Source organism: Ammospiza nelsoni, chromosome 32 (genome assembly GCF_027579445.1).
Source record: "Ammospiza nelsoni isolate bAmmNel1 chromosome 32, bAmmNel1.pri, whole genome shotgun sequence".
Classification (NCBI taxonomy): domain Eukaryota; kingdom Metazoa; phylum Chordata; class Aves; order Passeriformes; family Passerellidae; genus Ammospiza; species Ammospiza nelsoni.
Window position 1 is genome coordinate 2,349,164 of NC_080664.1, and position 23,398 is coordinate 2,372,561.

The following is a 23,398-nucleotide window of genomic DNA, read 5'->3' on the forward strand; positions in this document are numbered from 1 at the left end:
AATCGTCCTTCCCACTATCTTAAGCACCAAAGTCCTACTGGGGACCCCCAAACTCCCCCTTAAACCCCTCCCAATACTCCCCAGACCCTCCAACAGCCCTTGAAGGCCCCCCAAAACTTCCTACACCCCCCTGACCGTCCCCTCAAGTGAAGAAGTGGAGGTTGGTAGAAAAGGGGGCACAGGGACACCCCCTGCAACTTGGGGGGTCCTGGAGGAACCCCAATAAATCTACATTTATTTTGGTGTAAGAAATGGGTTTATTTGGTGGGGGGGGGGGGGGGGCGGCATGGGGACCCCCGCCCGCCATGTGCAAACATCAAAGGGGACCCCAAAACCAGCCCAGCCCCCAGCACGGAGCTGGGGACTCTGGGGGTTCCAAGGAATTGGAAGGGTCTGGTTACATTCATGATGGGGGACCCCAAATTCTGCCCCCTGGAACCCCCCCCAGGAATGGGGAGCGCTGGAAGAGATGAGGGGGTGCAAGTGTGGTTTGGGGGGGCACTGGGGGTCAGTGGAGTGGGAGGGGTTGAGTGGGTGGGGAGGGTCAAAGGGGTGATTTGGGGGGCTCTGGTGGGGGGCACGAGGGTCACCCATTGTGGGAGGGGCAGGACTGACACCCCCAAATCCACCTGGGGGTCACTGGGATAATTGGGGGGGGACAGGATTGAGTCCCCCAAAAATGAGGGGGCCATGGCTGAGACTCCCCAAAAACCATCCAGGGGGGCATGGGTGGGGGGTACTTTTGAGGGGGGATTCAATGAGGGGAACCCCCCCCAAAGAGGCCCCATAAGAGGGACATTATGGGGGTGGGGGCAGGAGTGAACCCCCTAAAAACCACCTTGGGGGGGTCCCCACTGCTGTGGAAACCCCCTAAAGTGCACTGGGAGGGCCCGGTGGGGGGCACCAGGAGCACCGCAGGGTTTTAGGTTTTGAGGGGGCCCCACGCAGATCCCCCCTTTATCCACTCAGGGGGTGCAGGTCCACCTTGACCTTCTCGCCAGTGCTGAGCATCCCCACAGTGGGGAAGAGCCCCCCGGGGGGGACCCCCAACCTCCCTGCGCCCCACGACCATCCCGTTCCGTGTGAAGAACACCTGGGGGAGCACAAACAGGGGGGGTCACCGCGAGACTGGGGGGCAGCAGACACACCCCCCCCCCAAATAACAGGGGGGAAGGGGGGGAGTAAGGCAAGGAAAGATGAGCCAAAAGGGGGTGTAGGGGGATTTTTGGGGTGACAGGGCACAAACACATGGAGGGGGGTTCAGGGACACACAGCAGAGTCACCCGAAAATGTGAGGGGGGGGCGGGGAGACCCCAATCTCCAATAAAGTGGGGGCAAAGGGGGTGACCCCAGGGTGAGGCACTGTGAAGGGAACCCAAGGGGGCTGCAGGGGGGATTTTTGGTGTGATGGAGGGTCCAGGGGTGCGGCACAAACACGTGTGGGGATCGCAGACAAACCAGGGGTCACCCTAAAATATTAGGGGGGGGTGGGACACCCCAACCACCCCAAAATCCCCAGATTGATTCAAAAGGATCCCTATGATGGACAAAGGAGAATTTTGGGGTGAAGGAGGAGCTTTTTGGGGGCTTTTTAGGGCACAGATTTTTTGGGGTTTTTTTTTTGCGGGGTATCCCCACCCTTACCACGACCTTCCTGCCCTCCTGCTCCTGCTCCATGTCCTCCCCATCCTCTTCTTCCTCCTCCTCTTCCTCCTCCTCCTCCTCCTCCAGGTACATCACGTTGCGCACCTTCACCTTCACCTCGGGGGGCTCCGAGGCGTCATCGCTGTCACCTGGGGCGGGGACAAGGGTGAGGGGCCCGCCCCGAGCCCGCCCAGCCTCGGGGGGCCGCAGCCCCGCGGTACCTTCGCTGTCCCGGCCGTAGTCCCGAGGGAACATGATCCCACAGCCCATCACGTCGCCCTTGTAGCAGCGGGGGCCGAAGGGATCTCCGACCCCGCTGCCATGGAACAGCTTTCCGTCGTCTGTAGGGGAGACCTCGAATTAGGGGGAACCCCCCCAGTTCGTGGAAGAAACCCCAAGATACTCTCCATGGCAGTGCACCCCAAAGCAAGGGGGAGAAATAGGCTGAAATAGGGGAGGAGGAGGAGGAAGGGAAAAGGAGAAGGGGACAACTGGGGATGGGGGTGCACAGAGGGATCCCCAAATCATGTCATGAGGAGGAGCCCTCCCATGGGGCTGCATCCCAAAAACAGAAGAGGGAGGGAAAGGGGAAGGGGAAGGGAAAGGGAAAGGGAAAGGGAAAGGGAAAGGGAAAGGGAAAGGAAAAAGAGGGAGAAAGGAGCTAAAAGGGTGGAAAAGGGGGAGGAAGAGGCCATAGGGCCCCCCCACCCCAAGGTGCTGGAAACCACCCCTCAGATCTCCCCATAGAAGTGCACCCCAAAAAAAGGGAGGATACTGGGTTGGGAAAGGAAGAGGATGAAGAGGAAAAAGATGGAGGAAGGAAGAAGGGAAGAGCCATGGGGACCCCTCAAATTAGGGGGGACCCCCGAGGTCATGGGGGAGACCCCCAGACCCTCATTATAGGGGTGCAACCCAAAATAGAGAGGAAAAATGGGAAAGGGGTTTTCAGGGGCAGAAAGAGTACGAGGAGGTCCCACTATTGGGGTCCCGTGTTTGGGGGGGTTCTGGCATCTGGGGGTCCCCCCCACTTTTGGGGGGCTCACCTGCATGGTAGGCCACTGAGCCCCTGCTCCAGCCAGGGTGACGATTTTTGGGGTAGTCCTGGGGGAGGCACAGGGGAGGGACAGAGGCAATGGCAATGTGGGGGATCAAGCCCCCCTCCAACTCACAGACCCCAATTTTCCCCCCCCAAACCCTCATTTCTGACACCCTACCCCCACCTTTTGGGGAAGAGCTCCAGCCCCCCCGTACCCCAAACATGAGCCCCCTCCCCTCCTTCCATGGCCACTCCCAGCCCTGGAGGAGGCTCCAGCCCCCCTTTACTCCCTCTGTAACCCCCAGACCCCCATTTTTGACCCACTTCCCTACCACCCCCAGCTCCGTAGGTGTCTCCACCCCCGCCAGCCCTCCCGTACCCCAATTCCGAGCCCCCCGCGCACCTTCCTGGCCACGCCCAGGGCGATGTAGCACTTCTCGCCGGGGTCCAGGATCTCCAGCTCGAAGTAGTGGCTGCGGGGGCTGAGCGGCCGCCGCGCCTGGGCCAGCCCCACATCCACGATGCTCTTCCCCTTCCCCACGTACTCCAACACCTGGGGGGGCGCGGGGGGGCTCAGAGAGGGGGGAAAGGGGGCACCCCCCAACCCGGACCATCCCCAGATCCACAAAATTCATTCCCTTCCCCACTTAAAAACAGCACCTGGGAGGGTTTGAGCGGTGCTGGGGGAATTGGGGGATCACAGGGGCTGAGAGGGGGAGCCATAGAGGGTTGGGGGGGATGCACAGGGGATTTGAGGGGCACCCAAGAACCCCCAGACTCCTGATGTTTCTGCTGGGACCCCCTTACCCCAGCCCCGTGTCACAGCCCCCCTCTTCACCCTCCCCAGGATTGGGGACCCTTTTTGTCCCATCCCCAAAACCGTCCTCAGTCAAACTCCCAGAGCCCAGCTCTTCTCACCTCATAACCTCAATCTCTGACCACCCAACCCAGTGAGGGGATCCAATCTCATCCAACCCCATTCCCCTGCACCCTCATTCTGAGCCCCCGCCCCACCTCCCTGGGCCATCCCCAGCCCTGGGGGAGGCTCCAGCCCCCATTTCCCCGCCGGGTTCCCGGGTGCTCACGGAGCCGTAGAGCCGCACGTCGTGGAGCCTCCCCCACTCCTCCTCCAGGCTGTCCACCAGCATGGCCCCCCCCTCATCCTCGGGGGGCCCGGGGGGGGGCAGGTGCAGCCGAACCTCCTCGCCCAGCGAGTGCAGCCCCACGGCTGGGAACAGCCCCGGGGGCGACAAGGGCACCCCCAGACCCCCCACCTGCAATTGAGGGAGTCAGGGCGTCAGGGGGGCTCAGGGGCACCCCCAGGCCCCCCATCTGGGATTTAGGGAAACTCCAAAGTAGGAAGTGGGGGGGATCCCCTCACCCTCTGGCCGTTCTTGGTGAAGAAAACCTGGGCTGGGGGGGCTCCGAACGAGCCCCTCTCAACGCCGCAGCCGATCCGGTCCCCGGAGCTGCACTTGGAGCCGAACTGGCGCCCCTTGGCCCGGCCACTGTAGAGCCTGGGGCACCCCAAAACCGGGGGGGACCCCAAAAAGGGGGGGTCAGATTGGGGGGGCTGTCATTAAGGCCCCAGTGCCTCCCAACACCTCCCAGTCCTGCTGCCCCCCTGGCTCCTCCCATATCCAACACCCCCAAGGCCCCAGCACTCCCCAATATCTGACACCCCCAATGTCCCAACACTCCCCCATATCCAACACCCCTAAGGTCCCAACACCCCTCAATATCTGACACCCCCAATGTCCCAACACCCCAATATCCTGACACCCCCAATGTCCCAACACTCCCCAATATCCTGACACCCCTGCTATCCCAATACCCCTGACATCCCCAATCATTTAATTCTTCATCTCACATCCTGACATCTACCAGCGTCCTGAAACTCCTTACTATCCCAACACCCGCAATTATCCCAACACTTCTCCGCTAGCTATCGCGACATCCCCACTCCCCGAACGATCCCCGCCCTCCCGGCCCCGCCCCCCACTATCGCGACTCACTTTCCATCATCGGCGTGGTAGGCGACGGAGCCGGGCCCCCATCCCGGGGGGTGCTCGAGGCTGTGGCAGTGCGGGACCAGCCCCACGGCGATGGTGCCGCGGACGCCGCTGTCCACGATGGACACCTGGGCACGGCCCGGGGGGGTCAGGGCTCCGTGTCCGCCGGGACAGACACCGGGACAGCCCCTCGGGAGACAGCCCCCCGGGACAACAACCGGGACAACCCCCGGGACAGACACCGGGACAGCCCCCCGGGAGACAGCCCCCCGGGACAACCACCGGGACAACCCCCGGGACAGACACCGGGACAGCCCCAGGACAGGCCCCCCGGGACAGACACTGGGACAACCCCCCGGGACAGGCCCCCGGGACAGACACAGGGACAGACACCGGCACAGCCCCGGCACAGCCCCCGCTCACCTCGAAGTAGTTGCTGTCGCGGGTCAGCGGCCGCGGGGCCACGTAACAGCCGACCTCGCCCGAGGGGCCGCGGTAGCTGCGGGGAGCGGGGTGGGGCTGAGACAGCACCGGGGGCTGAGACAGGCCCCGACCCCCCGGGTACCCTCAGACCCCCCTCAGCTCCGTGGGTGCCCCCAGCCCCGTCCCATCCCCCCGGGTGCATCCCCCACCTTCCTTCCTTCCTTGGGCCCCCCAGCCCCTTTTTGTGGGTGCCCCCAGCCCCTCCTGGGGCTCCCCACGGTACCTGAGGGTGTCCCCGTCCACCAGGATGTGCCGGGCGCGTTCCTGGCAGCGCAGGCCCCGATCTCGGTCGCGATCCCGGTCCCGGTCCCGGCCCTCCCGCACCTCCCGGATCTCCCGGATCCGCCGGCGCCAGTTGAGGAACCTGAAGTGCAGGTTCAGGTCATCCATGGCGGGGGGGCTCCTGCGGGGAGGCAACGCTGGGACCCCCGAAAGGACGGGTGGGACCGACACAGCCGAAAGTGACACCCCAAATCGGCCAGGAACCCCCCGAACCCGAGATCCCCCAAAACCGCCCCCCAAACACACACCTGGCACCCTAAACACACACCTGACACCCCAAAACCGCCCCCAAACACACACCTGACACCCCAAACATACACCTGGCACCCCAAACACACACCTGACACCCCAAAACTGCCTCCAAACATACACCTGACACCCCAAAACCGCCCCCAAACACACACCTGGCACCCCAAACACACACCTGGCACACCCAAATCACACCTGGCACACCCAAAATCACACCTGACTTCCCCCAAATCACATCTGGCACACCTAAATCACACCTGACACCTCCCAAATCACACCTGACCCCCCAAACCCACACCTGGCACACCTAAATCACACCTGACACCCCAAATCCACACCTGACACACTCGAAATCATACCTGACGCCCCCAAACCCACACCTGGCACACCCAAATCACACTTGAAGACCCCCCCACCCCAAATCACACCTGGCACACCCAAATCACACCTGGCACATCTAAATCACACCTGGCACACCCCAAATCACACCTGCCCGCCCCCAAAACCCACACCTGGCACACCCAAATCACACCTGCCCCCCCCCGAACCCACACCTGGCACACCCAAATCACACCTGACTCCCCCCCGCAAATCACACTTGACACCTCCAAACCCACACCTGGCAGACCCAAATCACACCTGGCACGCCCAAATCACACTTGATCCCCCCCAAATCACACCTGGCAGCCCAACCCCGACCCTCGCCCTACACCGAGGTCTCCCCATGCCGGGGGTCTCCCTTCCCATCCCCAGCACCCCCCAACCCCCCCGTTCCCCCCGCACCGCGGCCGCCCCCCAGCATGCGACCCCCCCGACCTCCCCAGTTCCGCCCAGGACCCCCAAATCGCTGCCGTACCCCCCCAGCCCGGGCTCTCCCCGTGCCCCCAGAGCTCCTCAGGACCCCTCCCCATCTCCCTCGGAGCCCCCAGCGCCCCTTACCGGGGGTCCCGCCCCCTCCATGGGCCGCGCTCACATCCGGGTCCCACTCGCTTCCGCCTCCCTGTGCCCGCCCACTGTGCTCCGGAGACCAATCGCCACCCGCTGCGTCCCGACTGACGGCTCCCTCAGCCAATCGGAGGACGAAACGGGAGAAAGGCGGAGCCTAGCAAGGAAATCGGGGAGGGCGCGTCACGATCATGTGACATTGCAGACATGGGGGGCGAGGTGTAAGGGCGCCCCCTGCAGGACGGGGGGACTGAGGGAGACTGGGGGGAACCGTGGGGAGTGGAGGGAACTGGAGAGAACGGGAGGGACTGGGGGGAACTGGGGAAAACCATGGGGAATGGAGGGAACTGGGGAGAGCTGGGGGGGACTGGGAGGGAACTGGGGGGAACTGGGGGAAACCGTGGGGAATGGAGGGAACTGGGGGGGACTGGGGACGACTAGGAAGGACTGGGGGGGATTGGGGGGAATGCAGGAAACTGCGGAGACAGGTGGGAACTGGGAGGATGGGGGGGTTACTGGGAGGACTGGAGGAACTGGAGGATACTGGGGGCACTGAGGGGCTCAGCTTGGGGACAAAGCAGTGCTGTGCTCGCACTGGAGATGTGGCTGGACTGGGAGTCACTGGTTTGAACTGGGGCCACACTGGGGGGGGTTTCAGGGTCCCCCAGACCCAGGGGGAGGAGCAGGACTTCACAACACTTCTGCTGGGTGGATTTATTAGAAATTAATTAAGTTATTAATACACCCCCACCCCCAAGCCAGCACACGGGGCTGGTCACCAGGCCACAGCTGGTCTGGTGTCCCCATGTCCGCTCTGCTGTGCTGTAGGGGAGGTGGCACTGTGACTGTCACAGCCCAGGGGTTACCTGGGGGTGCACCAGTGTCCCCATCCCCTCGTTATGGGGGTGACACCGTGATCTGTCCCAGTTCAATGTCACCTCGGGCTGTCCCCATGTTGCCACCCAGAGCTTGTTGGGATGGCACTGGTAATGGGTCACCAGCAGAGCTGCGTCACCATCGGGGTGTCCCAGTGTCACTGTCACCTACATTTCATTATGGAGGTGACACTGTGACCTGTCACAGCTTAATATCACCAGTGGGGTGTGCCAGTGTCACTGTCACCCACAGCTCAGCCATGGGGGTGACACCGTGACCTGTCACAGTTCCTTGTCATGATCGGGGTGTCCCAGTGTCACTGTCACCCAAAGTCCATCATGGGGTGGCACTGTGACCCACTGCAGTTCAGTGTCCTCAAGGGGTGTCCCAGCCACCCACAGTCCACTGTGGGGTGACACTGTGACCCCTCACCGCTCAGTGTCCCCATGGGGTGTTTCTGTCACTCACAGCTCAGCACAGGGGTAACACTGTGACCCCATCACTGCCTGATGACCCCATGGGCTTGTCCTGTGTCCCTGACCCTGTTGCATTCTGGTGTCCCTGTTGAGCTGCCCCAATGTTCCTGTCCCAGACAGGTGTTACTGTCCTTGCCCCCGTAAAATCCCAGTGCTCCATCAAGCTGTCCCTGTGTCCCTGGTGTCCCCATTGAGCTGTCCTGGTGCTCCTGTCACTGTCACATCCCAGTGTCTCGGCCCTTCTCATATCTCGGTGTCCCTGTCACACCTTGGTGTCCCCACTGAGCTGTCCTGCTGTCCCTGTCACACCCCAGCATTACACCCCTATGTCCCTGTCCCACCCTGTTATGGCCCTGGAGCTGTCGCAGTGTCCCTGTCTCTGTCACAGCCCAGTGTCCCAGTCCCAGTCCAGTGTCCCCACTGAGCTGTCCCAGTGTCCCTGTCCCCCTCCCAGTGTCCCCATCGAGATGTCCCAGTGCCCCTATCCCCATTGAGCTGTTGCAGTGTCCCTGTCACACTCTGGTGTCCCCATCGAGCTGTTCCAGCGCCCCTATCCCCACTGAGCTGTCCCAGTGTCCCTGTCCCACTCCAGTGTCCCCATGGAGCTGTCCCAGTGTCCCTGGACCACCCCAGTGCCCCCCTGGAGCTGTCCCAATGTCCCTGTCTCTGTCACAGCCCAGTGTCCCTGTCTCACCCCGGTGTCCCCATCGAGCTGTCCCAGTGTCCCTGTCTCTGTCACAGCGCAGTGTTCCTGTCACACCTCGGTGACCCCCTCAAACCGTCCCAGTGTCCCCACCAGAGCCAGGTGTCGCTGCTGAGCTGTCCCAGTGTCCCTGTCCCGGTGCGCCTGTCACTCCCCAGTGTCCCCCTCGAGCAGCCCCTCGTCCCCCACCCTCAGCCCCTCGTCCCCACGGCTGGTGCCCAGGACCCCCCCGGCCGCCCCCAGCGCCACCAGCGCCGCCAGGGCGGCGGCCCCGAGCACGGCGCGCGTCCCCGCGGGGTCCCCGGGCAGCGCCGGCAGCGCCAGCGCCACCGCCAGGCCCAGGGGCAGCCGCAGCCACCGCGCCCCTCCCGCCGCGTCCCCGCCGCGCTCCAGCCGGCGCCGCAGGAACGCCATGGCCGGGAAGTAGATCCCGCAGGAGAGCTGCAGCAGCAGCACGGCGAGGAAGTCGCCGGGGGCGTCCAGCGGCAGGGCCAGCAGCACGAGGGCCAGCGCCAGCAGCAGCACGGAGCCGGGCAGGAGCCGCAGCGGCTGCAGCCGGAGCCTCCCGGTAGCGCCGCGCCGGAACAGCGCCGAGCCCGCGGCGCTGGCGGCCGTGAACGCCGAGAAGGCGATTCCTAGCGGGATCCCGTGCGCCTCCAGCACGGGCGTCCAAAGGAAGGCGAAGATGAGCAGGATGCTCTCCACCAGGGCCTGCACCAGCCCCAGGAGCAGCGCCCGGGGCTCGGACACGAGGCCCCGAAGGCCTTCCCCGCAGGCCTTCCCGCAGGGCCGGCTCTTGCCGTAGTTCTCATCCCAGTTTTTGCCAGCGAAGATCCCCGAGAGGGCCAGGAAGGGCAGCGCCGCCAGGAACGGGGCTGCGGGGCCCAGCGGCAGCACCTCGGCCAGCAGCCAGGCCAGCAGGCCCGCTGCCACGGCCAGGCCGCTGTTCCAGAGCGCCACGCGCGAGAAGGTGTCGGGAATCCACTCGGCAGGGAAGTCGTGGCGCTCCAGGTGCTCGTGGAGGTACCAGCACTCAAAGGCCGAGAAGAGCAGCGAGGTGCCGAGCCCCGCCAGGACCCGGGCGGCCGCCAGGGCCAGGAAATCGTGCGAGAGCTGCAGCAGGCAGGACACGGAGCACAGCCCCGACGACAGCACACAGGACTTCTTCCGGCCCAGCCGATCCACAAAAAGCCCCGAGACGAGGCCGAAGGCGACGTTGGAGGCGAAGCCGCACGAGTAGAGGGCGGCGATCTGGCTGCGCAGGAAGCCGCGGCTGTGCAGCAGCTGGAAGAGCAGCGGGCCCTGCAGCCAGTCGGCGGCCAGCGCCGGCAGATAGCCCAGCAGGAAGCGCCGCTGGAAGCCGCGGAACGCGGGGTTGGAGGGCGGGGGGCGGTGCGGGGCCGGCTCCAGAGCCAGGCAGGTGAGGAGGAGGAGGGCGAGGGCAGAGCAGGGCAGCAGGAACATGGTGGGGAGGGGGCTCAGGAGGGCCTGGGGAAGGGAAAAAGGGAGATCAGCACTAGGAGGAACTGGGAGAGTCCAGAGACGCCACCCAGGTGCCCCAATTTCCCCAGACAGCCCAGGGGTTCTCTAGGGACCCCCCACCCCACAGGGACCCCCAGCATCACTGATAGGCCACACAGTCTCCACAGCTCCTCCCAAGGCCACCCAGGACCCCCCCCCCCAGGCCCCACACAACCCCCACAGACCCAAAACCCACCCTGTCAGTGCCCCTGTCACGCCTTGGTGTCCCCACTGAGCTGTCCTGCTGTCCCTGTCACACCCCAGCATTACACCCCTATGTCCCTGTCCCACCCCGGTGTCCCCCTGGAGCTGTCCCAATGTCCCTGTCTGTCACAGCCCAGTGTCCCTGTCCCAGCCCAGTGTCCCCATCGAGATGTCCCAGTGCCCCTATCCCCACTGAGCTGTCCCAATGTCCCTGTCCCACTCTAGTGTCCCCGTGAAGCTGTCCCAGTATCCCTGTCTCTGTCACAGCCCACAATCCCCCACAGACCCCCATACACCCCACGCTCCAGATTCCCACGGGCCCCACACAGAACCTCCATAGACTCCCTATAAGACCCTCACAGAACCTCCATAGACTCCCCATAAGACCCTCACAGAACCCCTACTCCCCCCCCACAGGAGCCTCGCACCCCAAATCCTCCTTAAAACCCCCCATATACCCCCTACAGCGCCACACAGAGCCCCCTCCACTCCCATAGCCACCCCCGACCCGAGAGTTGCCCCATAGGATGCCCCCGGACACCTCTCAGACGCTCCAAAGCCCCTCCATCCCTTCCGGTAACCCCCGGGTCCCTCAGGGTCCCCCCCCCCCCCATACCCCCGGGCCCCGCCGGCGTCGCAGCTGCTCCGCGGCGCCTCTTCCGAGCCACTTCCGCTTCCGGTCCCATGTGCGCCGCCATATTGGCCCGAGTCACGTGACACGGGGCCCCGCCCCCTCACGGAGACCCCCGGGGACCGGTGGGGACCCCCCGAGGGAGCCCCAGACAGCGCACGGGGGATTGCGGAGATCCCCGAGTGTCCCCCACTGTACCCCCCGCGGGGGGTTTGCGGCATCCCAGCCCAAAGAGCCGCCCCCTGACAGGCCGCGGGGGGTTTGTGGGGACCCCCGCCCTCAGAGAGCTCGTGCGAAGAGCCTCGAGCAAACCCCCCCGGTAACCCCCGGTACCCCCTGGAACCTCCTCTCCGTGTCCCGGCACCGGCGGCTGCCCTGCCCGCCCCTCACTCACCGCCGCCTCCGGGGGTCCGCGCTGCGGCGCGGGGGGGCCGGGCCCCCCTCACTTGAGGCTCAGGCGGGGCCGGGGGGGGACGCGGCGCGGGGGGGGGCAGCATCGGGGGTGACACGGGGGAGGACACGCGGGGGGGTGGCACTGGGGACACGCGGGGGGGTGGCATTGGGGACAGGCGGGGGGGGCGCAGCACGGGGGGCGGCAGGGCGGGGGGTGATACTGGAGGCAGCAGGGAGGGGGGTGACACTGGGGGTGGCAGGGCAGGGGGGCACACTGGGGACAGCAGGGCAGGGGGCAGCACTGGGGGAAGCACTGGGGGAAGCACTGGGGTGGGGGGTGACACTGGGGACAGGCGGGTGGGGGGCACCAGGAGGGGTGGCAGGGCAGGGGGCAGCAGGAGGGGGCGCAGCAGGGCGGGGGGTGGCACTGGGGGCAGCAGGGGGGGGGTGAGCAGAAGGGGCAGGGCAGGGAGCAGAAGGGGGGGGCGCAGCAGGGCGGGAGGTGACAGGGCGGGGGGCAGCGCGGGGATGTCCCCCCGCGCCGGCGGGGCCGGGGTCGCGGCCAGCCCAGCCCCATGGCCGAGCCGCCCCCCCGCAACCCACGGGCCCCCCCCCCCCCCCGGGGATTTACCGGGCAAAGCGGCTGAGCGGGGGGAGCGGGGGGGGGGGCACGTGGCGGCACCCGTGGGTGAGAGACACGGGGACATGAGGACAGGGAGTGGGGCACAGGGGACACGGGGACACCGGGGACGTGGGGAACGTGGGGGATGGGGGGACACGGGGGACATGGGGAGGACCTGGGGATAGGGGGAATGCGGGGGTACAGTGGGACGGGGGATATGGGAGAGCACCGGGGACACGGGGGGGGCACAAGGGGTACGGGAGAGCACAGGGGGACACAGGGGATATGGGGGTACACAGTGGGCACAGGGGATATGGGGGTGCACAGGGGACACGGGGGGCACAGGAGACATGGCGGGGCACAGGGGATACGGGAGACATGGAGGCAATTGAGGGCAGGGAACATGAGTTTAGGGGCAATGTGGGGACACAGGGACATGGGGGACACACAGGACATGGGGGATGCTCGGGACATGGGGGACATGGGGATGTGCGGGGACATGGGGAACACGGCTGGGGGGACACAGGGGACATAGGGGTGCACAGGGGACATGGGGAACACGGCTGGGGGGAGGAAGGAGTTATGGGACATGCGGCAGCATAAGGGACACGGGGGCCATGGGGAGATACACGGGACACCGGGGACATGAGGAGGTCACAGGGGACACGAAAGACATGGGGCAACACGATTAGGTGGACCCAGAGTAATGGTGACTTGGGGGTCACGGGGATTACGGGGGGATGCTGCTGGGGGGACACGGGCTGAGGACATGTGGGACACGGGGGACACGATTGGGGCTCACAGGGAATTATGGGGGCTGTGGGGAGATGTGGGGGGACAAACGGGAGAGCAAACGGGGGGACACGGGGGTTGGCGAGACACACGGGGGGGTCCCAGCGTGGCAGGGGCAGGGCCGGGGTTGCACAAAGGGGCCATTGAGCTGCACTGGGGGAGGGGCGGGGAGAGGAATTTCCACCCAAAACTTTTTCCATGAGCCCATTCCTGCCCCTCCCCCACTCCAGCCCCTCCCCTCCCGTTTTCCCGGCACGGGGCGGGGGGGGAGAGGCGGGGTGGAGGGGGTTACACGCGTGTCCGGGCATGGGGACACGTGTGTGCATGTGTGTAACGTGCAGGTACACACCCTGCACACGTGTCCTCATGCCCAGACGTGTGTGCTCACTGGAGGCTGGGTAAAGGTGTGTGACACGTGCAGTGACTTGTGACCATCCTGTGTACAGGTGTGTGACACGTGCAGTGACGTGACCATCCCGTGTACAGGTGTGTGACACATGCAGTGACACGTGATCATCCCATGTACAGATGTGTGACACATGCAGTGACATGTGACCATCCTGTGTACAGGTGTGTGACACATGCAGTGACACGTGATCATCCCATGTACAGATGTGTGACACATGTAGTGACACGTGATCATCCCATGTACAGGTGTGTGACATGCCTTTCTTTACATGTGATCAAGCTGTGTGCAGGTGTGTGACACATGCAGTGACCTGTGCAGTGATCCCGTGTACAGGTGTGTGAGCTGTACAATGATCCCGTGTGCAGGTGTGTTACTCCTGCAGAGCCCCAGAAATGCAGTCAGGCAGGCAGGCGGTGCTGGCACAGCCCTTGCACACCCAGACACAGCTTTGCACACTCACGCACATCTGTGCACACCTGGACATGCTGGCACACACCTGTCCGCAGTGCACACACTGGGGGAAGTGACAAGGAGATTGGAAGGGACTGGGAAGGACCGGGGAGATGGCGCGGGGGACTGGGAGAACTGGTAGGACTGGGAGGGACTGAGGGGTGACAAGGGGACTGGGAGGGACTGGGAAGGGCTGGGGTAGTGACAGGGAACTGGAAAGGACTGGAAGAACTGGGAGGACTGGGGAGACGGGTGATGACATGAGGACTGGGAGTGCACGGCGTGGAATTGGGAGGGACTGGGGAGGGTGTGACGACGCGGGGACTGGGAGGACTGGGAGGGGCTGGGAGAGACAGGGGGCGGGGCCTGGGTGCCCCCCAGGGAGGGAGAACACACGGAGGGGACAAACACGCCTGATACCGTGTGACACATGTGACACGTGTGTACGCCACACCGCGCGTCCGCGCCCCAGACCGCGCCCTCTGCTCCAGTCCCCGCCCATTCCCCATCCAGCCCCGCCCACCAGTTCCGCCCCTCGCTCAGACCACGCCCCCCTGCGGCGCCCGGGCCCCGCCTCCGCCCCGCCCATCCCTGGGGCCGCGCCTCGTTCCTGCTCAGCCCGGCCGCTCCGGATGCTCCGCCCATTCCCCATCCAGCCCCGCCCCTTCCAGGCTCCTCCATCTCAACCCCGGCCCTGTTCCCAATTTAACTCCGCCCATTTAAGCCCCGCCCATACTCCATCTCTCACATTCCAAACTACCCCGCCCCACCAGGCCCCGCCCCGTTTCCCCTCGCCGTTCAACACCTCCCACCGAAGCCTCGCCCTCCGCCCAGGCCCCGCCCCATCCCCGCGCGCCTTCCAGCCCCAGCGTGTTCAGGCCCCGCCTCTCGCGCAGGCCCCGCCCCCAGGCCCCGCCCCCGCAGCCGCACCCTCCGGGGCCGCTCGGGGCCGATCGCGACCGGGGCCGATCGCGACCGATCGCGGCGGGGACGGGGGGCCCGGGGGGGGGCCGGGGTCGCCATGTTCGGCTGCGTGGAGGCGGCGGCGGCGCCGCGGCGGCTGCACGACGTGACGAACCGCGGGGGCTGCGCCCTGCGCAGGGTCCCGGTGCCCGCCGGCTGCGGGGGCCCCGCCCGCAGAGGTACCGGGGGGGCCGGGGGCGAGGGGCGAGGGGGATCGGGAGTGCCCGAGGGGTGGGAGGGTTCGCGAGTGGGTGTGCGGCGGGGGGGGGGGGCGGGGAAGCGCGGCCAGGTGTGAACTGAGCGTGCAAACGGGTGTGAGAGGGAATGCGGGCGTGCCGTGGGTGCGTGGGGAGTGTTCGCGTCGCGAGTGGGTGCGAGGGGTGCCGGGGAGACCCTTTGGGCGTGTGAGTGCGTGTGCAAATGAGCGTGAGCGTGCGCTGGCCGTGCCCCCGCGGGGGTGACTGCGCGGGAGGGGCGGGGGTGCGGCTGCGAGTGGGTGTGGGGAGCGTGGGGGGGGGGGGTCGGGGCCGTGGGGAGGGGTCTCCGAGAGTGAGCCCGAGTGTGCCAGCGAGTGCCCGTGTGCGGGAGCCGGCGTGTCGGGGCGGGCGTGGGGTTGGCCCCGTGTCCGCGGGTGGGTGCGTGGGTTTGCCGGGAGCGGGGCTGCGAGCGTGTCCCGGGGTGTGAAGGCGCGGGAGGGGGGGTGAGGGTGGCCCGGGAGTGACGCGCGTGGGTGCCGGAGCGGCCTGGGCGTGTGCGGGAATGACGCGAGGGGGTGGCCAGGGGGCGTGCGCGCGGTGGGGGGCGAGTGAGTAAGGGGGGACATCCCCAAATTCCCCCGAGGAGGGACCCGGGGTGGGGGGCGCACAGGGACGCGGGGGGCGCGCTGGGGGAGCCCCTTTGGGGGCTTGAGGGACCTGGAGACTGTTTTTGGGGGAGCTCCGACGTCCCGGAGCCCTTTGGGGGGGCAGAAATGGGGAGCCGGTATTGGAGGGGCACAGGGACACGGACCACACAGGACACTTTTGGGGGCGTCGGGGTCTTGGACCCTGCTTTGGAGGGGCTTGGGGGCCCCGAACCTTGTTCTTTTCGGGGGGTCGCAGACCCCTTTATTAGGGTAGAAAGAGGCACCCGGTTTTGGGGTGGCCCACGAGGGAGGTCCTGGGGGCCCCACAGGAACCCTACCGTGTACATCTGGGCACAGACGGGGTGGGAGGGGACAGAATCCCCTAAAACGCCCCTAATTTCCCCCCTTCCACCTATGCCAGCGGTGCGCTGCCCCCTCCTGTGTCCTCCCCCCTCCCAGTTCCTCGGCCTAACTGGTTCCAGTCGTGGCCGCGCCCGCGTCCCCCCGCGTCCCCCCCGCGCTGCCAATGTGGCACTTTAACCCCTGCGGGGCTGCCCCAAACCCGCCCGAACCCCACTTGGCGCGGGGACGGGGGCGAGGGGGCTCCTCTCGGCAGGGCGAGGGGGGGCGTCACCCCCCGGGTTTTGGGGGGAGCCCCTGTGGCCCCCCCAAATTCCACCCTGGGCGGAGGAACTTCACCCCCCACCTCCCCCCGTTTAAGGCCCGATGGGAGGCTGCCCCTTGGAGCGCGGAGACCCCAGAAAACCGGGGGGCCCCGCAGAGTCGTGGCCCCCGCCGATGTTTTTGGGGGGCTGTTTTTTGGGGTGTGGATGCTTTAATTTGGGTTCCTCCCCTTTCAAAAATCAAACTTTAAGAGAAAACACGCACGGTGGGGTCCCCCAAATGTGCACCCCGCAAATGAAACCCCCTCCCCACCTCAACCCTCCGCGGGGACTCCGCAGCATTGATGCGGGAAGGGGGTCAGAGCCAGCCCTCTCCAAACCCGGGGTGCGCCGGGGTGGGTCCCCGTGCCGGGGGCCGGAGTGTGCTCCCCAATTTCCGGCCTCGTTTTTAGGGTGGGGTCCTCCCCCGCCCCCTCCCCCGGGTTATTTTGGGGTGCCCGTGGCACGCGCTGGGCGGGGTCCCCCTCGCTCCCCCTTTCCCCCGCGGTTACAAACGCGCCGCTCGAGGCCGGAATTTCCTCAATTTCAGCAATTTTGGTTTTTTTTTAGAAAAACACACAAAACCTACCAAAAAAAAAATCTGAAACCAGCCGGCCCTCCCCCTCTGCCGCCCGGGCTGCGCGTCGGGGGGCTCCTCCCTCCCCCCTGTATCACCCCCGGCACTGCGCGGGGGGATTGGAGGGGGCTGGGGACCCTTCTCCCGGATTTTGGGGTTTGGGGAAGCTGGGTCCGTCCCCACGCCAGGTGTTGGGGATCAGAGGGGAGAGGGTGAACACTGATATGTCCCCCACCCGTGGTGGACCCCCGGATTCCAGCCCCGATTTTGGGGATTTGCAACTCAGATTTTAGGGTGGAGGTGACAGCGAGACCCCCAATATCACACCGAAGCCCCCTGTGCCTCAGTTTCCCCCACCCCCCGTTGTAGGCTGGTGTCTCTTTGGAGAGGGGTTGAGAGGGGCTGTTTAACTCCCAACACCTTTTTCCCCCCCAGCCCTGGAGCCCTCCCCTGGGCGGGTTTTGGGGGACACGGGCCCCCCCTCGCCACCGCCCCCCCCCCGCGTACACAAGCCGTGCTTCGTGTGCAGCGACCGCAGCTCCGGCTACCACTACGGAGTGAGCTCCTGCGAGGGCTGCAAGGTGCGGGGGAGCCGGGGGCACCGGGCAGGGGGACCCCCGAGACACTGGAAACCCTGGGGGGGGGGCACTGGGGACACCTGAGACACTGGAAACCCTGGGGGGAGAGAATTGGGGACCCCCGAGACAGTGGAAACCCTGGGGGGGGGCATTGGAGACCCCCTGAGACACTTGGAAATCTTGGGGGGGGCGCTGGGGACCCCCGAGACACTGGAAACCCTGGGGGTGGGGGCAGTGGGGAGCCTGTGATGGGAGGGGGGGGCAGTGGGGACCCAGCACTTGGAGGAGGGGGGGGGGGTCCTGGGGACACTGGGGACCTGCCCCAATGAAAGGGACTCGCCGCAGGCAGTGGGGATCCACCTGAGGAATGGTGACCCCTTGGGACAGTGGGAATCCCCCAAGCACTGGGGAGCTGTAATGGGGACACTTGGGGACGTCACGGACGCTGTGGGGTGAGTGCGACCATGCCTGGGGGATGGGGACTCCTTCCTAGGCCAGTGGGCACCCCTGGGGAAGTGGGAGTCCCCCAAGCCCTGTGCCCCACCCTGGGATACTGGGGAGCCTTACTGGGATCCCTGAGGGTGTGATAGTGGTGCCCCCAGTTTGGGGGTGCCCCCTGACCGCCCGTTTTCCCGCTGCAGGGCTTTTTCCGGAGGAGCATCCAGAAGAACATGGTGTACACGTGTCACCGGGAGCGCAACTGCCAGATCGACAAGGTCACCCGCAACCGCTGCCAGTTCTGCCGCCTCCAGAAGTGCTTCCAGGTCGGAATGTCCAAGGAAGGTGCGAGGGGGTCTGGGCTGGGGTCCCCGAAGTTGGGGACCCCCCCCCCCCAAACATTGCTGAGGGGCCCTGGTGGTGTTGTGGTGGGCCTGGGGATGTTCCTGTTCTTGGGAGGAATTGGGGAGGATTTGGGGCCATGGAGGGGACTGTGGGTGTGAGGCTTTCCCTCCTTGGTCCTGCAGAGGAGTTGCCTAAAATTGAGACCCCCTTCCCCCAAGCTTTGCTGAGGGGTCCCAGGGTTCTGGGGATGCTCATGGTGGGGATGTTCCTGTCCCATGGGGGGATTTTTGGGGGAGGAAGCCCCACCTGGGAGGGATCTGAGGGGGCACACCAATGCCCCCAACCCCCAATGCCACCCCCCCAGCTGTGCGGAACGACCGGAACAAGAGGAAGAAGGAGGTGAAGGAGGATTTGGGTGGGGATGAGCTGAGCCCCGAGCTGGCCGAGCTGGTGTGCAGGGTGAGCAGAGCCCACCAGGAGACCTTCCCCTCCCTGGGCCAGCTGGGCAAGTACACCACGGTGAGCAGGGCTGGGGGTCTGGGGGGACCAAGGGGGGGCCCCGACCCTCCCCCAGCCCTCGGATCTGGGGCAGGGTCGCTGCTCCCTCCTGATCCTCCCAAACATGAGCACTGGGGGCAGCTGGGGCTGGGGCATGGTCATAGGGAGTGGGGCACCAGGTTTCTGTCCCCAGGGGGTTTTGGGGGTCCCTTTGGGGGTGACCCCAACCCCAGCCCTCACACCTACAGTTGGGTCCCTGTTCCCTCCTGATCCCTCCAAACCCTAAGTGCTGAGCACTGAGGGGGCTGGGTACAAGTTCAGGGGTAGGGGGGCACTGGGACAGCACTGGGGGTCGTGGGTGGTGTTTGGGGGGTTACTTATGGGAGGGACTCTAATGCTGGAGCTCAGAGCGGGGTCTCTGCACGTCCTGACGCCTGAAAACTCAACTGTTGAGTTAGGGGGGCAGCTGGACCTGGGGCTGGGGGTCACTGAGTGCCAGCACTTTCCAGGGAGTCCCAGCAGCTCCTGAACCCCCATAACTGAGCCTATGTCCCTCATAAATTGGGCACTGACCACATGGTGCAGCTGGATCTGGGGCTGGGTTTACTGAGATTGGGGTCTCAGGGAGTCCCAATCCACCCTGAACCCCCATAACTGAGCCCATCCCCCCCCAAAACCTGAGTGCTGACCACTGGGTGCAACTGGACCTGGGGCTGTGGGACAAGTTCAGGGTGCTGGGGTTGGGGTTCCAGAGGTTCCAGGGGGTCCCAGGGGCTCCTGAACATCCCCTAACAGCCGTGGCCCCCCCATGCCCCCAGAACTCGAGCGCTGACCACCGGGTGCAGCTGGACCTGGGGCTGTGGGACAAGTTCAGCGAATTGGCCACCAAGTGCATCATCAAGATCGTGGAGTTTGCCAAGAGGCTCCCGGGCTTCACGGGGCTCAGCATGGCTGACCAGATCACTCTGCTCAAGGCCGCCTGCCTCGACATCCTGGTGAGGCTTGCGGAGGGCTCTGCAGGGGGGTGAGGGGCTGCTTGAAGGGGCTTGGGGTGGCCCACGATGGTCCTGACCTTGCCACCCCACAGACAGATGTCCTGGAGAGGGGCTGGGAGGTCTCCTGGGAGGGCCTGGCTGGGTTTGAGGATCCCTTGGTGGGAAACTTTGGGGGTCCCTTAGGTGCTTTTTGGGACCTTGGGCTATTTTGGGGTGTCCCTGACCCTGACCCCCACCCAGTGCTGTGTCTGTCCTGTGGCAGAGCCAGAACAGGACACGACAATGCTCCAGGATGGGCAGATCCTGGGTGGATTTTGGGGTGTCTGCCTTGCAGATGCTGTGGATCTGCACCTGCTTCATTCCGGGGCAGGACACAGTAATGGGATGGGCTGACCCTGGGTGGATTTTTGGTGTCCCTGGAGGTGTTTTCAGGCCCTTCTGTGGATTTTTGGTGTTCTTCTGTGGATTCTATTGCCCTTGGGTGATTTCGCTGACCCTGGATGGATTTTTGGTGTTCCTGGATGTATTGTGGTGCCCCTTGGTGATTCTGGGGTCCTTGCCCTGCAGATGCTGCGGATCTGCACCCGCTACACGCCGGAGCAGGACACGATGACGTTCTCGGACGGGCTGACGCTGACCCGGACCCAGATGCACAATGCGGGGTTTGGGCCCCTCACCGACCTCGTGTTCGCCTTTGCGGGGCAGCTGCTGCCGCTGCAGCTCGATGACACCGAGACCGGGCTGCTCAGTGCCATCTGCCTCATCTGCGGGGGTGGGGACATGGGGGACATCGGGAAATGGGGGGGACAGGGGACTGAGCCAGGGCTGTTCATCTGTGGGGGTGGGGACATTGGGAAATGGGGAGGACAGGGGACTGAGCCAGGCTGCTCAGTGCCATCTGCCTCATCTGTAGGGGTGGGGACATAGGGGACATTGCAGGGACATTTTGTGGGGGACGGGACTGAGCCAGGGCTGAGGGGTGGGGACATGGGGAACATTGCAGGACGTGGGAGGGACAGGGGACTGAGCCAGGGCTGCTCAGTGCCATCTGCCTCATCTGTGGTGGTGGGGACATGGGGGACATTGCAGGGATGTTGGAGGGGACAGGGGACTGAGCCAGGGCTGTTCATCTGTAGGGGTGGGGACATGGGGGACATCGGGAAATGCGGGGGACAGGGGACTGAGCCAGGGCTGCTCAGTGCCATCTGCCTCATCTGTGGGGGTGAGGTTTTGGGGGACATTGCAGAGAGGTTGGGAGCGTATCAGGGCTATGGCAGACATGGGGACTGGGACTGAATTGTGGCCGCTCAACCGCAGAGATGGGGACATGAGGGGATACTGGGGGGACATGGGGATCTCTAGGACAGAAGATGGGCATGTGGGGACATGGGGACACAGGGTTGGGGGAAATGGGGACAATGTCTATGTGGGTGGTGTCTCTGTCTCTCCCCAGACCGGATGGAGCTGGAGCAGCCCCGGCGTGTGGAGCGGCTGCAGGAGCCGCTGCTCGAGGCTCTCCGGGTCTATGCCCGGCGCCGGCGCCCGTGGCAGCCTCAGCGTTTCCCCCGGATGCTGCTCAAAATCACTGACCTGCGCGGCATCAGCACCAAGGGTGAGCAACCCCCAGATCCCCGGGGCCCCCCAAACTGCAGCAACCCTGCCAGGACCCCAGAACCCCCCAAACGCCCTTAGGGATCCCCCCAAAACCCCCTAGCCACAGTGATCTTCCCAAACGCTGTTCAAAGTCACCACCAAAGGGGGCAACCCACAAACCTTCCCAGAACCCCTCCAGGACCCCAAAACCCATCAGGACACCCCCAAACCTGCCCCTGGCACCACAGGATTTGAAGCTCTCAGGGAGGCACAGTTGAAGGTCCTGGGGATGTTTCAAGGTTTTTGGGGGGTGGGGGGGGGGGGTTTGAAGCTCCTTTTGGGGTTGTTCAGGGTATCTGGGGAGGTTCAAGGTTTTGAAGGCGTTGAAGCTTTTGTGGGGTTTTGAAAGTTGGGGACTGTTGACGTTTGGGAGGGCGTTGAAGTTCATTTTTGGGTGGGATTCAAAGCCTCGGGGAGAGTCAATCTCTTGTGCGGCTTGTCAAGGCTTTGCAGCAATTGAAGCTCATTTTGGAGGTGTTCAAGGTCTTGGAGGGGTCCAAGCTTTTGGGGGTTCAGAGTTTTGGGTGGGAATTGAAATCTGAGAGGGTGTTGAAGCTCATTTTTTGGAAGGGGGTTCCATCTCTCAGGAGGGGCCCAAGGCCTTCAGGGGTGTTGACATTTTGGCTCCCCCAGGGGCAGAACGAGCCATCACCCTGCGCACGGAGATCCCGGGGCCGATGCCCCCCCTGATTCGGGAAATGCTGGAGAACCCCGAAATCTTCACCGAAGTGGGGGGGGATGCGCCCCCTCCACCCCCAGACCCTCCTGCCGCCCAGGACAGTCCCCCTGGCCCCCCCACATCCCCATAGCCCCCCCCCAGCTCGGGGGGGGATCTCCAAAACCCGTCCGCAGTGGGGTGGGACATTCAGAGCTGCCTTCCAGGGAAGCTGCTTTCCTCCTCCCTTTTGCTCTGGGGAGGGGGAGCTCCCCAAAGTGCCCCCCCCTGAATTTGGGGAAGGGGGCAGAGACTGACAGAGCAAAGCTATTGCCTTAAGCTGGGGGCGTCTGGGGGCACCCCTCAAACCTCAGCTTCACGCCGAAGCCCCCTCAGACCCTGCTGCCACCTCCCCTTGTACTGGGGGGGCTGTGAGGAGGGGGAGAGTTGGGGGCCCCAGCACCTCCCCACCAAATTAATGCCTGACACTCCCACGGTGCCCCCCCATGGTTTATTTATTGGACACAGGGTGGATTTGCGAGGGGGTACACACCCCCATTGTCCCCCAGGACATCCTGCCCCCAAATCTGGGGGGAAAATGTTTCTATTGGCGGGGGGCTGCTTGTGGGTTTTGCTTTTTGATGCCGTTGGGGTGAGGAGGGAAACCCCAAAACTGCCTTCCCCTGGTGCCCCCCCCAAACACTACAGAGACCAAAGATGGGGGACACAAGGTGACCCCCACAACCCCCCCCCCATTTTGGGGTGGGCTTAAGCCATAGGGTGACCCCAGAATCCTGGGGGTCCCCCCAGACCCAACTGCCCTCCCAAATCTGTTACCCCCAGCCTGGCTGGATTGTAGGGTCTGGCCTTACTGGCCCCTCTACAACTGCCCCCCCAAATGTGGGGGTGCAGAGCCCTCAGGGGGAGCCTGTTACACTACACAGAAGCCCCCCCCCCCCCCCCCCGGGGGCTGCACTTTCACCCCTATTTATTCCTCTGCGTTTACATCGGGCCCCCTCAGAACAGGGCCCCCCCCCCGCTGCTGCACCCTGCTAATTCCCCCCTTTTTGGGGGGTCCCCCTGCCATGTTTACAGCCCACCCACCCCCTCCCGCGCTCAGGGGGGACACGGGACTTTTCTATTTTTGCAAAATAAAGTTATGGAAATTTTGGGAGGGGTCATGAATTTGGGTGGGGGGCTGTAAAGGGGATTTGGGGGGAGAGGGGAACCTTGGGAACCCCCCATGAGGTGAGGGGGCATCCCTGGGGTATGGGGGGGGCACCTGGGGTCCCTTCTGACTTAGAGACTCCTCCAGGGGCAAAGGACCCCTCCCCAATTGGGGGGAGACGTCCACAATAAGAGGGTCACCCGGGGGCTCCCCCTAGCTATAAGGAGGGGACACCTCTGTCCCCCTCCCCAGTTTAAATCCCCATAGTCCCAATGTAACCTCCCCTGACTTTGG

The 23,398-nt window shown here is 64.9% G+C and overlaps 3 protein-coding genes across 3 annotated transcripts; 1 reads left to right on the top strand and 2 right to left on the bottom strand.

Moving 5' to 3' along the window:
- Nucleotides 1-233: 233 nt before the first annotated feature.
- Nucleotides 234-7,002, bottom strand: SPRYD3 (SPRY domain containing 3). The gene is given in 12 exon segments (XM_059491254.1): nucleotides 234-1,047; nucleotides 1,049-1,093; nucleotides 1,645-1,793; nucleotides 1,866-1,985; nucleotides 2,688-2,745; nucleotides 3,084-3,233; nucleotides 3,766-3,954; nucleotides 4,062-4,197; nucleotides 4,696-4,820; nucleotides 5,116-5,191; nucleotides 5,399-5,578; nucleotides 6,646-7,002. Coding segments are annotated over 11 exon segments (1,305 nt in total). The 5' UTR covers nucleotides 5,566-5,578; nucleotides 6,646-7,002; the 3' UTR covers nucleotides 234-957.
- A 1,851-nt stretch (nucleotides 7,003-8,853) lies between these two features.
- Nucleotides 8,854-10,170, bottom strand: MFSD5 (major facilitator superfamily domain containing 5). Its single transcript, XM_059491280.1, has one exon. The coding sequence runs from the start codon at nucleotides 10,168-10,170 to the stop codon at nucleotides 8,854-8,856; it is 1,317 nt and encodes a 438-aa protein (XP_059347263.1).
- Nucleotides 10,171-14,677: 4,507 nt separating this feature from the next.
- Nucleotides 14,678-23,106, top strand: RARG (retinoic acid receptor gamma). Its single transcript, XM_059491281.1, has 8 exons — nucleotides 14,678-14,870; nucleotides 17,210-17,355; nucleotides 17,994-18,135; nucleotides 18,500-18,654; nucleotides 19,452-19,628; nucleotides 20,196-20,400; nucleotides 21,082-21,240; nucleotides 21,915-23,106. The coding sequence occupies exons 1-8, from the start codon at nucleotides 14,750-14,752 to the stop codon at nucleotides 22,088-22,090; spliced, it is 1,281 nt and encodes a 426-aa protein (XP_059347264.1). The 5' UTR covers nucleotides 14,678-14,749; the 3' UTR covers nucleotides 22,091-23,106.
- Nucleotides 23,107-23,398: the final 292 nt, after the last annotated feature.